Source organism: Schistocerca cancellata, chromosome 7 (genome assembly GCF_023864275.1).
Source record: "Schistocerca cancellata isolate TAMUIC-IGC-003103 chromosome 7, iqSchCanc2.1, whole genome shotgun sequence".
Classification (NCBI taxonomy): domain Eukaryota; kingdom Metazoa; phylum Arthropoda; class Insecta; order Orthoptera; family Acrididae; genus Schistocerca; species Schistocerca cancellata.
Genome location: NC_064632.1, coordinates 125,442,224 through 125,455,385, shown reverse-complemented (window position 1 = coordinate 125,455,385; position 13,162 = coordinate 125,442,224). Strand labels below are relative to the sequence as shown.

The following is a 13,162-nucleotide window of genomic DNA, read 5'->3' as shown; positions in this document are numbered from 1 at the left end:
TAAAAGTGTGAAAGTACTTGTGAAAAATACTAAACATTGATCAAGTGAAATTTTCTGTCTAAACAGTGAACTGCAATGCGGAGTGTAATTTAACTTCTTGCAACCTATGAGGATTTATGATCTGAATCAAGACAGGACTTGTATCAGGTGATATGTATCTTACAATGTAATCTTTGTTTACCCATAAAAGGACATCACTTATGATGAAGATGCCTGATTTTTATTAAAAGTATAACTTGTGGATATTTTATGCAAATGTACAATACACTGTACGTAAATACTTAATATGGGGATTATAATATGGCCAGTTCATATAATTATAAACTTGAAAAAACATATGTATTGTAGTTTTGATAAGATTTCATATGTAATATTTGCCCAGTTAGCTATTTGCAATATCTATCTGATCAATCCAATTAGGGGGGGGGGGGGGGGGGGGCAGGGGGTAATGTGACGAAACAAGCTGGGATTATTTTACTTCCCCTCTTGTTTTGCCATCTGCCTCCTTAAATTCTTTTTTTAAAATTTTATCTAAGTACTATTGACATACGTGAGTATACTCTGCATTTTCAAAAAAGAGAAAGGTTGGCGGCCCTCAGTTTTAAAGAATGTAATACTAGATCTAATTTTGTGCTTATTTTTATGTATGTAATTGATTTTGTAATTTATTTTGACTATTCTTAGTTAATACTTTTGTTATAGGGTGAAATCAGTAATTGTTTTATAACAAATTCTATTGTTGACATATAAACAAATATAAAATCTATACTAATTGTAAACATATGGAGCAACAACTAATAGTATTCTTAAAGTATTTATTTGGCTCTATTGGAAAACAAGTTAGCAAAACCAGCCCGTAATTAATTCCACAGTAATTAGCAGTTTTTTCAGAAGTAGTGTTTGTGTAATGATATTTGTTAATTTCATGATTTAAACAAATAATTTGGCCTAAGTCCTGTAGTAGAAGGGACTGTTAAAAAGAACAATTTTTTTATGTATTCAGTTAATTTAATGAGTTAAGTTTTAATTGTAATTTCTGTAAATTAAACTTCAAACAATATGCAGTTTCAGTACCTATTATTGTGAGAATATATAAGGGCCCAATTTTTGGTCCTGAGACAGTCAGTCCATGGCCAAGTTTCTAAAGAGAAACCTGTTTTGGTTAGATCAACAACAATGCATCAACTTAGCAGTGAAATAGGTGTAAAACAATTAGGCCATGTGTTAAAACAATAACAGTGTCTGTTTCCATATGCACCTTTTTATTCTTCAAGAAATGTGAATTAAGTGGTTCGGCTTTTACTGCTTGTAAATGTTCAGTAGTAAACTACTGTAGCAGCCTATTAATAAGGCTTCTCAAAAGTTAAACAACAGTGCACTGGCCATATTAAATGTGTATATGGGAAGGTTGTGAACAGTGAAAGTAAAGTACTGTGAAACACAACTGTGCACCTGTCTGCAACATCATTTAAAGTAGTCAGTGTTGTACCTCCACACCCCATTTTTCAGCCAGTGTAGCAACACAGTACGTCGACACTGAGGACAACAAACGAAGAAATAAAGCGGGTGAACTGTCACAACGTAGTAAATGTATTTACACAAGAGAAGCTTTTACAAGATGTTTGATTATCAGCTTTACAAAATACTCTTAATGAAAGCTTCTGGTCAGTAAATACTTTTTCACCATAGCTGCATTGCCCAAGAACATTATGCAAGAGAATAGTGCAGGGTGAAAGTATGTTCAAGAGAATAGTGTAGAGTGAAAGTATGTTAAGTATGTTAACTATCCCATTTGTAGGTTAATACAATAGAGACATTCCTAGTACAAAACAAACGGAACTAAGGTTTTTGGTTAATTTACTCATTTACTGTGGCCACTTCAATTGTTGTTCATTTGCATGCCTAGGAATTTCAAACGATGAGTTTCATAGAGTGTACCTATTGATCTCTTCTAAAAGAACAATGGATTTAAACAACTGAAAAATATTTACATTAACTTGTTTCTCATTTTTATAAGTGACCATACCATGAAATAACTACTAATTATGCTACAAGAACATCATTTGGACCATGGCTCAACATCAAAGCATAAATATTTACCCATTCACAAGTACAGTAGCATAAACAAATGACAAAAGGTATTTCAAAACAAAACTAATATATGTAGAAATAAGTTGAGTACAACAATACAGATATTAAATTATTCACATCTCAACAAAAAAATTGTATATTTGTTTGATAAAATGGACATTCTTGCTAGGATCAGGAACTGAAGAAGAACCTACATCAATATACACCATTTAAAAAAGAATCTGGGAATTTAGAGTCCATAGCAATAAGTATGGGATAAGATATAAGGGGTGTAAATGATAACAGTTTGCAATCTACCACAATCGTTTAGAGGAAGTTGAGATCAGTTTGATATGACACACTTGTGATCTATCAAGTCAGGAAGCAATCTAAAATATGTTTGTGACAGCAAAAGATTTCTGAATATGTTAGGTAAAAACTAATCATGTTTCAGTTGGATCTAATCTTAATCTTTACAAGCACAGTCATCTCATGGCAAGAGAGTCAGATAAACAAAAGGATTTAATTGTTAATTTTATGCTGTTAAAACTTACAAAACCAATAGGTAACATTTACACAAATGTTAGTTTTACAATTTCTAATTGCACAACTCATCTGGTGGCATATGAGGCCATGAGGATAAAAAAGTCTTATGGGGCATCCATGCCTTTTTCCCAGGTTGATAGACAACAAGTGTCTTAGATGTAATTGCTCATCTGGATCTCCCCTTCACCACCATGGCATATTGTAAACAGTAATTGTTTACACCTTGTACAAAAAAAATCTGAATAGAGAGTAAGTAGGATAATGGCAAACAAATCAGTCAGAATGTTAAGGAGAGACAAGCAACTTACAGTAGGCAACAAAAGAAAGTGACAGAGTGATACTAGCAAGTGATACTAGTCAACATTTGTTTAGTCCCTCATAACCATATGTTGCGGAGAAATACCCACTTCTGAGAACATGAAATTTTATTTTTGCAGCTTCATGTTGATTTCTACCTATTAATATTTTACTTTAATGCTGCTATTGGATGATTAGATATTTTAGATCTGAAAATCTATACTTATTGGTTATCTGGATACTGATTTGCCACCATACTGATATATTTATCCAAAAAATAATCCACCAGAGTTCTTATTGCCTGGGACCAACCTTTGGAGGTTCTGTTGTCATTTTTATGCCAGCTTGAAGAATAGAGATTGGAAAATCTGGATGAGGACTGGAACTGAGCCATAATCTGCAACAATTAAAATTTAAACTTGTGACACATATTTAAAGGTTATTTTCTAAGGCATGACTATTATCACCATCATTTATTGGTGCATTTGGATCCATTACATACTTTAATAGCACACTGGATATGAAATAAGTCAAATTTGAGAAACAGAGGGGAAAGGGGGGAGGGGGGGGGGGCTGAGAGACAGACAGGGAGAGAGGAAGAAGGAGGGAGGGAGAAAGAGAGAGAGAGAGAGAGAGAGAGAGAGAGAGAGAGAGAGAGAGAGAGAGAGAACACAGACAGTCCAATTTTAGATTTACAGATAACAAATAAAAAACTGCAATTAACAAACAAAACAATTTGAATAACACAAATTGTCAATTACCTGAAATTCAGTTTGCAAATGCTATGTTTTATAATTCAATTCTTTTAATGAATAAACAGAATGTTCCATCAGAAAAATACTCATACCTGAAATCTTCATGAGCCTTTCCTGTTTGTAGTAATTCAATAATTTTGTCAAGCTTTGGCATCCAGCTCAGTGAAAGGTGACAGTTGGCAAGAAAAACCCAGTGTCCTTCTCTCGCACCAACTTTGATTAACCTGCAAATATAATGACTCATTAATTTTCTTTAAAGTAAAACAAAAAGTGTGTTACTTTTATTATACAAGCTTCCATGTGTAAGATCTACTACTGAGTACTTGCATACAGTAATTATTCACATCTGTACATTCTTATAAACGTGTTAAAATGTGAAGTGTTTAAGAGTACCTACCAATAACATCACAATGGCATGCCATCAGATTGGCGGTATGAATTTTGGCTGTGTGAAAATGGTATGGTATTTTGTTGGTGGCAGATATAAAGCACTCAATTTTTTTTTATTTTTATAAATATTCAAATGTCTGCCATGCATGAAAAAAACTGGTAATACAAATATGAATAAATTTAAGCAAGGTACAGAAAATATTAAATACATAAACTGCACCTCACTTTGAAATTCTAAAACACTTCATTCTCACAAAGTACTAATACCAAGTCCTATTTGGATTTTTCTAACATTGAAGCAATATATAAAATCTGAAAATAACTTTTAGAGAAAAGTAAACATTAAAGTGGAATGCTGTCTTTACAAGTATCAGCACAACTGCACTGTTAAAAACAGTAATGCTAAATTATATTTTAGTTATAGTTATTGCTCATTATGATGAGTAAAGAGATTGAAATGTAAATGTTGTATTGACCTTGGAGCTAGTGCGCCATGTTTAGCACTGAAAATCAGGAAGGAGACATGAAGGGCTACAAGACACAATTGTTATGAAAATGTGTGCAGTGTTGGCAGTGTTGGCACTTATGTTACACTTTCAAAACTCTGAGAAATATACAGAACAAGAATCTTGAGTAAATTATGAATATTAGAGAAACAAACAGCTGACTTTTTATTTACGGCAATTTAATCCATTATGTTTGTTCGTATGACACTGAGACTGCAGGCCAGAAGCTATTAATTACAGAATTTTACTTAATGAAGAACTATAACAATACTGTGCCTACCCATTTTCTTGCAAAGTAACAGAGTTGGTAGTGCTGAGCTCACGTAAGGCATGGCAGACATCTGATTATAGCAGAGAATTTAAGCAGGTGGTCACAATTATATTTTGAAACCTGTATGTGGATGAAGATGAGTTAGTACAGTTGATCTTGCTTCAGCAGCTGGTAAGGAGGCTCCAATTCTGTCTTAAATATTTATTGATTTTTACTCCTTTGAAATTAGTTGTGTTGAATTTTAAATGGAATAAATGGTTAAATTATAAAATAATAATCACAATAGCAAAAACAAGTTACTGTTGTTATGAAATTTGGAGTACCTATACAAAGACATTCCTTTGCTTTGTCTTCACTCCTGAAACTTTTTCCTTGTTCTTCCAGCTGAAAGAATCATCCTCCCTTATCATCTATCTACCTCTCTATCCTCCACCCCCCCCCCCCCCCTCTCTCTCTCTCTGTCTCTGTGTGTGTGTGTGTGTTTTTCAAGGTAATATTACAAACCTTGTAGCTATTGGAGCTTGACCTTGGCCAAGTGACAAACTCTGAAAACGTGCAGACATTCCTGTTGACTCTGCCAATTGTATAAGAGATCCAGTGGGATCAACACCTGGTGACAGCACAAATATAAGAGGTGTCATTGGCGTTGAGTCAGCGAGAACAGATTTTATATCAAGCACAGGTGGCTCCACGAACCGCTGACCCAGGGTGTTCACTACAAATGCTGACACACAAAATGACATGCGATCTGGTCTTAAAGAACGCACGAATAGCATTCGCTGAAATTTTGTACAGACCCCTTCCCAATCACCTGTAACAAATAGCCAATTAATTTCATAATTTTGTTTACACCCAGCATAGTTTAATGTATAGCTATAATTCTTTGAGTAGTTATATTCTAAAACTGAAAAAAGAAAAATCGATGAAAATGTCAGTGGCTATGTACAATTCAGTTAGCAGTGCTGGGCTAAGGCAGAACTCATTGTGGACTTGCTCACCATAAAAATGTAATATAACTTCATTTACCTATCAGAGGTTGGTCTTCTGGTTCCTTTTGTGTGTACCATACTTGCCAGTCTTTTGGATATTGTTCAAAGGAATCAGCAACACCATGAAATCCTCCTAATTTATCTAGTTCAGTGATATTATCCCAGGCTTGATCTGACAGCCACCCTGAAAGATGAAAAATATCTATAGTACATTCAAAAATGTATGCCACTGCCTATCATTAGGTACACATGGGGTAGTTTTTTTAATGAACCACAGATTATGGTTGTAGTGTTGTTTCAAGAATGAACACAAAAGACACAAAAGAAACTCAAATACCTTTCATCAGTGATGGGTTATGTTTAAAATGTAATGGTACATAAACAATAAAAACTTACAAGCTATACACATAAGGGAGCAACAGAATGTTGCTACATTCTTTAAAATGCTGAACGTAGGAGACACATGACAGAGATTTAAAAAAAAAATCTGAAAATTAATATTTTTCAACTAGATACACTGGGCACGTCTTAAGATGCATAGAAAGCAGTCAAATCCCAATACTGACAACTTGGCTAGTACCAGTGATGTAGGATGACTGGTAATTTAGAAGGAAGTTCACTGTGTGTGTGTGTGTGTGTGTGTGTGTGTGTGTGTGTGTGAGTGTGTGTGTGAGCAGGAGTTCTTGTTTTATAAGTGTGTGCACAAATGTGAATGGTTAGAAGTGCCCCATCGTTCTGAAATGCACAAAAATGAATTACAGGTATGATTAGATTAGATTAGATTTACTTTCATTCCAATTGATCCGTAGTGAGGAGGTCCTCCAGGATGTGGAACATGTCAGAAAAACAACAACACATGACAAATATTTACAACTAAAACAAATAAGCTAATGTACCATTCCACAGGTCCCAAGTGGAATGATCATCATTTTTTAATGAACACTAAGAGTCATTTTACAAATACTAATGCACTGAATTTAAAATAAAAAAGTTTTTTATTTATTTATAAGGTAATAAACATGTAATACAACTACTGTAATACTTATTTACAATGAACACATTACTGCACTGAAATGGTGCAGAAGTTAGATTATACTTACACACACACACACACACACACACACACACACAAATTTTCAGTGAACACATTACTGCACTGAAATTGTGCAGAAGTTATGTTGTACTTATATACAAATCAGTTGGTTTTACTAAGAAATTCATCAATGGAGTAGAAGGAGTTGGCCATCAATAAATCCTTTAGGCTTCTCTTAAACTGAATTTCATTGGTTGTTAAGCTCTTTATGGCTGCTGGCAAGTTATTGAAAATGTGTATTCCTGAATAATGCACACCTTTTTGTACAAGAGTAAGTGACTTTAAATCCTTGTGAAGATTATTCTTATTTCTAGTATTGATTCCATGAATTGAGCTGTTGGTTTGAAAAAGTGATATATTTTTAATGACAAATTTCATTAAGGAATAAATATATTGGGAAGCTGTAGTCAGTATCCCTAGTTCCCTAAACAGGCTTCTGCATGATGTTCTTGAGTTCACACCACATATAATTCTTATTGCACGTTTTTGTGCCCAGAAAACTTTAGCTTGGCTTGATGAATTACCCCAAAAAATAATCCCATATGACATTATGGAATGAAAGTAAGCATAGTATGCCAGCTTTTTCATTTTTATATCCCCTATGTCTGACAAAATTCGCATTGCAAACAGAGATTTGTTAAGACGCTTCAGCAGTTCTGTGGTGTGCTCCTCCCAGTTGAATTTATTATCAAGCTGTAATCCCAAGAATTTAACACTGTCCACTTCTTCTATCTTCTTGTCATCGTATGTTAGACATATACTCTTGGGACACCCCTTACAAGTTCTGAACTGCATGTAGTGTGTTTTTTCAAAGTTTAGTGACAAAGAATTGGCTAGGAACCAGTGATTAATGTCCACAAATATTTTATTGGCTGATCTTTCTAAGACTACACTTGATTTGCTATTTATTGCAATGTTTGTATCATCAGCAAACAAAACAAACTTGGCATCTGGTAATGAAATAACAATGACTACCTTTGTGTACAGTAGTTAGCTACATTGCCAATGTTTGGACTGCACAGAGTAAGAGTTGCAGTGACAAGAGAAAATAAAAAATGAAAATGAGGGTGACCCAAAAAGACAAGGGTTAATGTATCAGATGGCTATAATTAAAGTGCAGCTACTCACAGAGGTCTGGTGTGGGCTGTAATTATTGTATGGCAGTGAAACTTGGTAGATATTCTAATATGCTATGTGAAACCAATTTATGTTGGAAAAAAATTAATTCCAATTTTGGTCACCAGGTGCAACAGGTGCAAATTTGGCACTATACACAGTTTATATTATGGTGTGACATCCTCACATTCATTCTGCAAGCCATAAAGTGAGTAAACAGCACAGTTATCAAGAAGGCAGACCTTTCACTGTCAGTGAAATTGTTTTACATGATTGCCAGCAATTACAGTGGTACATTGAGATTCTTTTGCTGACTGAAAGGTCTGCAGAGAGGCCCAATGTCATTAAATGGTTTGAAGAAGATGATAATGATATTCAAAAACACAGGTGAGCTTGGCTTGGCACCTGGAAGAGGAAGGAATCCTATCCCAGTGGAAGTTATTGATGAGGTTGCTGTTGCTATTACTGACCATACAGCATGTGCCTTGGGTGGTGCTAGTGCTTCTGCAGTGTCACAATCATTGTCCGTCCCATGGTCAACAGTATAGAACATTTTGCAGTCTATTTTACACCGAAAACTATACATGTCTGACAATACCACCTGAGTTTCAGAAAAACATCATCCACACAATTCCAAAGATTGCAAGAGCCAAAAGTGCTAGAATTATCGCAAAATCAGCTTAACAGCGCATGCATCCACGCTGCCCACAAGAATAATATACAGGAGAATTGAGGATGTGCTACATGACTATCAGTTTGGCTTTAGGAAAGGTAAAGGCATCAGAGAGGGAGTTCTGATGTTGAAGTTGATAATGGCAGCAAGATAAAAGAAAAATAAAGACATGTTCATAGGATTTGCCGACCTGGAAAAAGTGTGACAATATCAAATGCTGCAAGATGTCCAAAATTCTGAGAAAAATAGGGTTAGCTACAGGGAAAGATGGTTAATACAGAATATATACAAGAGTCAAGATGGAACAATAAGAGTGGAAGATCAAGAACAAAGTGCTTTCATTAAAAAGGGTATAAGACAGGGATGTCGTCTTCACCCCTATTGTTCAATCTATAGATTGAAGAAGCAGTGATGGGACTAAAAGAAAGGTTCCAGAGGAGAATTAAAATTCAGGCAGAAAGGATATTAATGATAAGATTCGCTGATGGCATTGCTACCCTCAATGGACGTGAAGAAGAATTATACGAAAATGAGACCAATTAGAAACTTAACATCAGGACTGATGGTCATGAAGTACATGAAGTCAATGAATTCTACCACCTAGGCAGCAAAATAACAAATGACGGGCAGAGCAAAGAGGACATCAAAAGCAGACTAGCACTGGCAGAAAGGGCATTCCTGGTCAAGAGAAGTCTACTAGTATCAAACATAGGCCTTAATTTGAGCAAGAAATTTCTGAGAATGTACGTTTGGAGCACAGCATTATATGGTAGTGAAACACTGACTGGGAGAAAACCGGAACAGATGAGAACAGAAGCATTTGAGATTTGGTGCTAAAGAAGAGTGTTGAAAATTAGGTGGACTGATAAGGTAAGGAACGAGAAAGTTGTGTAAGGAAAGGAATATATGGAAAACACTGACAAGAAGAAGGCACATGATGGTACAACATCTGTTAAGATATCAGGAAATAACTTCCATGGTATTAGAGGGAGGTGTAGAGAGTAAAATCTGTTGAGGGAAACAGAGATCAGAATATATCATCAAGTAATTGAGGGCAGGGTGTTGCAAATGCTACTCTGAGATGAAGAGGTTGGCGCAGGAGAGGAATTCATGGCAGCTGCTTCCAACCAGACAGAAAAGACTGATGACTCAAAAAAAGCCATACAAGATCCAGACGGTGCAGCAACTGGAACCTCATAATCCACAGCAATGTTCTGAATTTGCTCATGTAGTCTGGCAATTTCTATGGAGCGATGAGGCACATTTTACATTAAAGGATGCAGCCAAACACACAGACATGCCAAATCTGAGGTACTGTTAAAACCACATGTTGTGCATGAAGAGCCATTCCAGTGCCGAAAGTGTCTGTGTGGTGCAGATTCACAAGCATCTTTATTCTTGGTCCGTTCTTCTTTGAAAAGAATACACCCAGAAGGGTGTCAGATGTACAGTGACATCTGCACATTACCGAGAGCTCATTGTACAGCATGTGATTCCTGCTTTGGAAGAATGCAGCTACATGGAAACCACCGTTTTCATGCAAAATGGGGAAACAGCTCATGTCACTTGCCCAGTAAAAGATCTGCTTAATGCAACTTTCCACAAATATGCTATCCCCAGAGGAGGTTTTCCATGTACATGGCCTGCAAGATCACCTTATTTGAATCCCTTTGACTCTTCACTCTTAGGATATCTATCCTAAGGGAACATATTAATCAGGGACACTTTCAGGCTCTACCTGATCTAAAGACCAGTATACAGGAACACATTTCTCAGATTCCATTAGAACTGCTGTGAATAACTGCTGATCACATCATTTTATGGATGCAGCATCTAGTTGATGGTTACAGTGCTCATATTGAACTAATTGTGTAAGTGGAATTAATTGTTGTTGTTGTTGTTGTGGTCTTCAGTCCTGAGACTGGTTTGATGCAGCTCTCCATGCTACTCTATCCTGTGCAAGCTTCTTCATCTCCCAGTACCTACTGCAACCTACATCCTTCTGAATCTGCTTAGTGTATTGATCTCTTGGTCTCCCTCTACGATTTTTACCCTCCACGCTGCCCTCCAATGCTAAATTTGTGATCCCTCGATGCCTCAGAACATGTCCTACCAACTGATCCCTTCTTCTAGTCAAGTTGTGCCACAAACTTCTCTTCTCCCCAATCCTATTCAATACCTCCTCATTAGTTACGTGATCTACCCACCTTATCTTCAGCATTCTTCTGTAGCACCACATTTCGAAAGCTTCTATTCTCTTCTTGTCCAAACTATTTACCGTCCATGTCTCACTTCCATACATGGCTACACTCCATACAAATACTTTCAGAAATGACTTCCTGACACCTAAATCTATATTCGATGTTAACAAATTTCTCTTCTTGAGAAACGCTTTCCTTGCCATTGCCAGTCTACATTTTATATCCTCTCTACTTCGACCATCATCGGTTATTTTACTCCCCAGATAGCAAAACTCCTTTACTACTTTAAGTGTCTCATTTCCTAATCTAATTCCCTCAGCATCAACCGACTTAATTCGACTACATTCCATTATCCTCGTTTTGCTTTTGTTGATGTTCATCTTATATCCTCCTTTCAAGACACTGTCCATTCCGTTCAACTGCTCTTCCAAGTCCTTTGCTGTCTCTGACAGAATTACAATGTCATCGGCGAACCTCAAAGTTTTTACTTCTTCTCCATGAATTTTAATACCTACTCCGAATTTTTCTTTTGTTTCCTTTACTGCTTGCTCAATATACAGATTGAATAACATCGGGGAGAGGCTACAACCCTGTCTCACTCCTTTCCCAACCACTGCTTCCCTTTCATGTCCCTCGACTCTTATAACTGCCATCTGGTTTCTGTACAAATTGTAAATAGCCTTTCGCTCCCTGTATTTTACCCCTGCCACCTTCAGAATTTGAAAGAGAGTATTCCAGTCAACATTGTCAAAAGCTTTCTCTAAGTCCACAAATGCTAGAAATGTAGGTTTGCCTTTTCTTAATCTTTCTTCCAAGATAAGTCTTAAGGTCAGTATTGCCTCACGTGTTCCAACATTTCTACGGAATCCAAACTGATCTTCCCCGAGGTCGGCTTCTACCAGTTTTTCCATTCGTTTGTAAAGAATTCGCGTTAGTATTTTGCAGCTGTGACTTATTAAACTGATAGTTCGGTAATTTTCACATCTGTCAACACCTGCTTTCTTTGGGATTGGAATTATTATATTCTTCTTAAATTCTGAGGGTATTTCGCCTGTCTCATACATCGTGCTCACCAGATGGTAGAGTTTTGTCATGACTGGCTCTCCCGAGGCCATCAGTAGTTCTAATGGAATGTTGTCTACTCCCGGGGCCTTGTTTTGACTCAGGTCTTTCAGTGCTCTGTCAAACTCTTCACGCAGTATCTTATCTCCCATTTCATCTTCATCTACATCCTCTTCCATTTCCATAATATTGTCCTCAAGTACATCGCCCTTGTATAAACCCTCTATATACTCCTTCCACCTTTCTGCTTTCCCTTCTTTGCTTAGAACTGGGTTGCCATCTGAGCTCTTGATATTCATACAAGTGGTTCTCTTCTCTCCAAAGGTCTCTTTAATTTTCCTGTAAGCAGTATCTATCTTACCCCTAGTGAGACAAGCCTCTACATCCTTACATTTGTCCTCTAGCCATCCCTGCTTAGCCATTTTGCACTTCCTGTCGATTTCATTTTTGAGACGTTTGTATTCCTTTTTGCCTGCTTCATTTACTGCATTTTTATATTTTCTCCTTTCATCAATTAAATTCAATATTTCTTCTGTTACCCAAGGATTTCTATTAGCCCGCGTCTTTTTACCTACTTGATCCTCTGCTGCCTTCACCACTTCATCCCTCAGAGCTACCCATTCTTCTTCTACTGTATTTCTTTCCCCCATTCCAGTCAATTGTTCCCTAATGCTCTCCCTGAAACTCTCTACAACCTCTGGTTCTTTCAGTTTATCCAGGTCCCATCTCCTTAAATTCCCACCTTTTTGCAGTTTCTTCAGTTTCAATCTGCAGTTCATAACCAATAGATTGTGGTCAGAATCCACATCTGCCCCAGGAAATGTCTTACAATTTAAAACCTGGTTCCTAAATCTCTGTCTTACCATTATATAATCTATCTGAAACCTGTCAGTATCTCCAGGCTTCTTCCATGTATACAGCCTCCTTTCATGATTCTTGAACCAAGTGTTAGCTATGATTAAGTTATGCTCTGTGCAAAATTCTACAAGGCGGCTTCCTCTTTCATTCCTTCCCCCCAATCCATATTCACCTACTATGTTTCCTTCTCTCCCTTTTCCTACTGACGAATTCCAGTCACCCATGACTATTAAATTTTCGTCTCCCTTCACTACCTGAATAATTTCTTTTATCTCGTCATACATTTCATCTATTTCTTCATCATCTGCAGAGCTAGTTGGCATATAAACTTGTAC

At 36.5% G+C, this 13,162-nt stretch overlaps 1 protein-coding gene across 1 annotated transcript in view; it reads right to left on the bottom strand.

Annotated features, from left to right (window-relative positions):
• LOC126092664 (dynein axonemal heavy chain 2) overlaps positions 1-13,162 on the bottom strand; it is a 994,477-nt gene that overhangs the window by 83,440 nt on the left and 897,875 nt on the right. Inside the window, exons 75-78 of the mRNA XM_049908386.1 lie at positions 5,862-6,008; positions 5,340-5,646; positions 3,761-3,892; positions 3,226-3,310 (exon numbers count right to left, since the gene is read on the bottom strand). Of these exons, the coding sequence (XP_049764343.1) occupies positions 3,226-3,310; positions 3,761-3,892; positions 5,340-5,646; positions 5,862-6,008 (671 nt within the window). The remainder of the gene's footprint in view (positions 1-3,225; positions 3,311-3,760; positions 3,893-5,339; positions 5,647-5,861; positions 6,009-13,162) is intronic.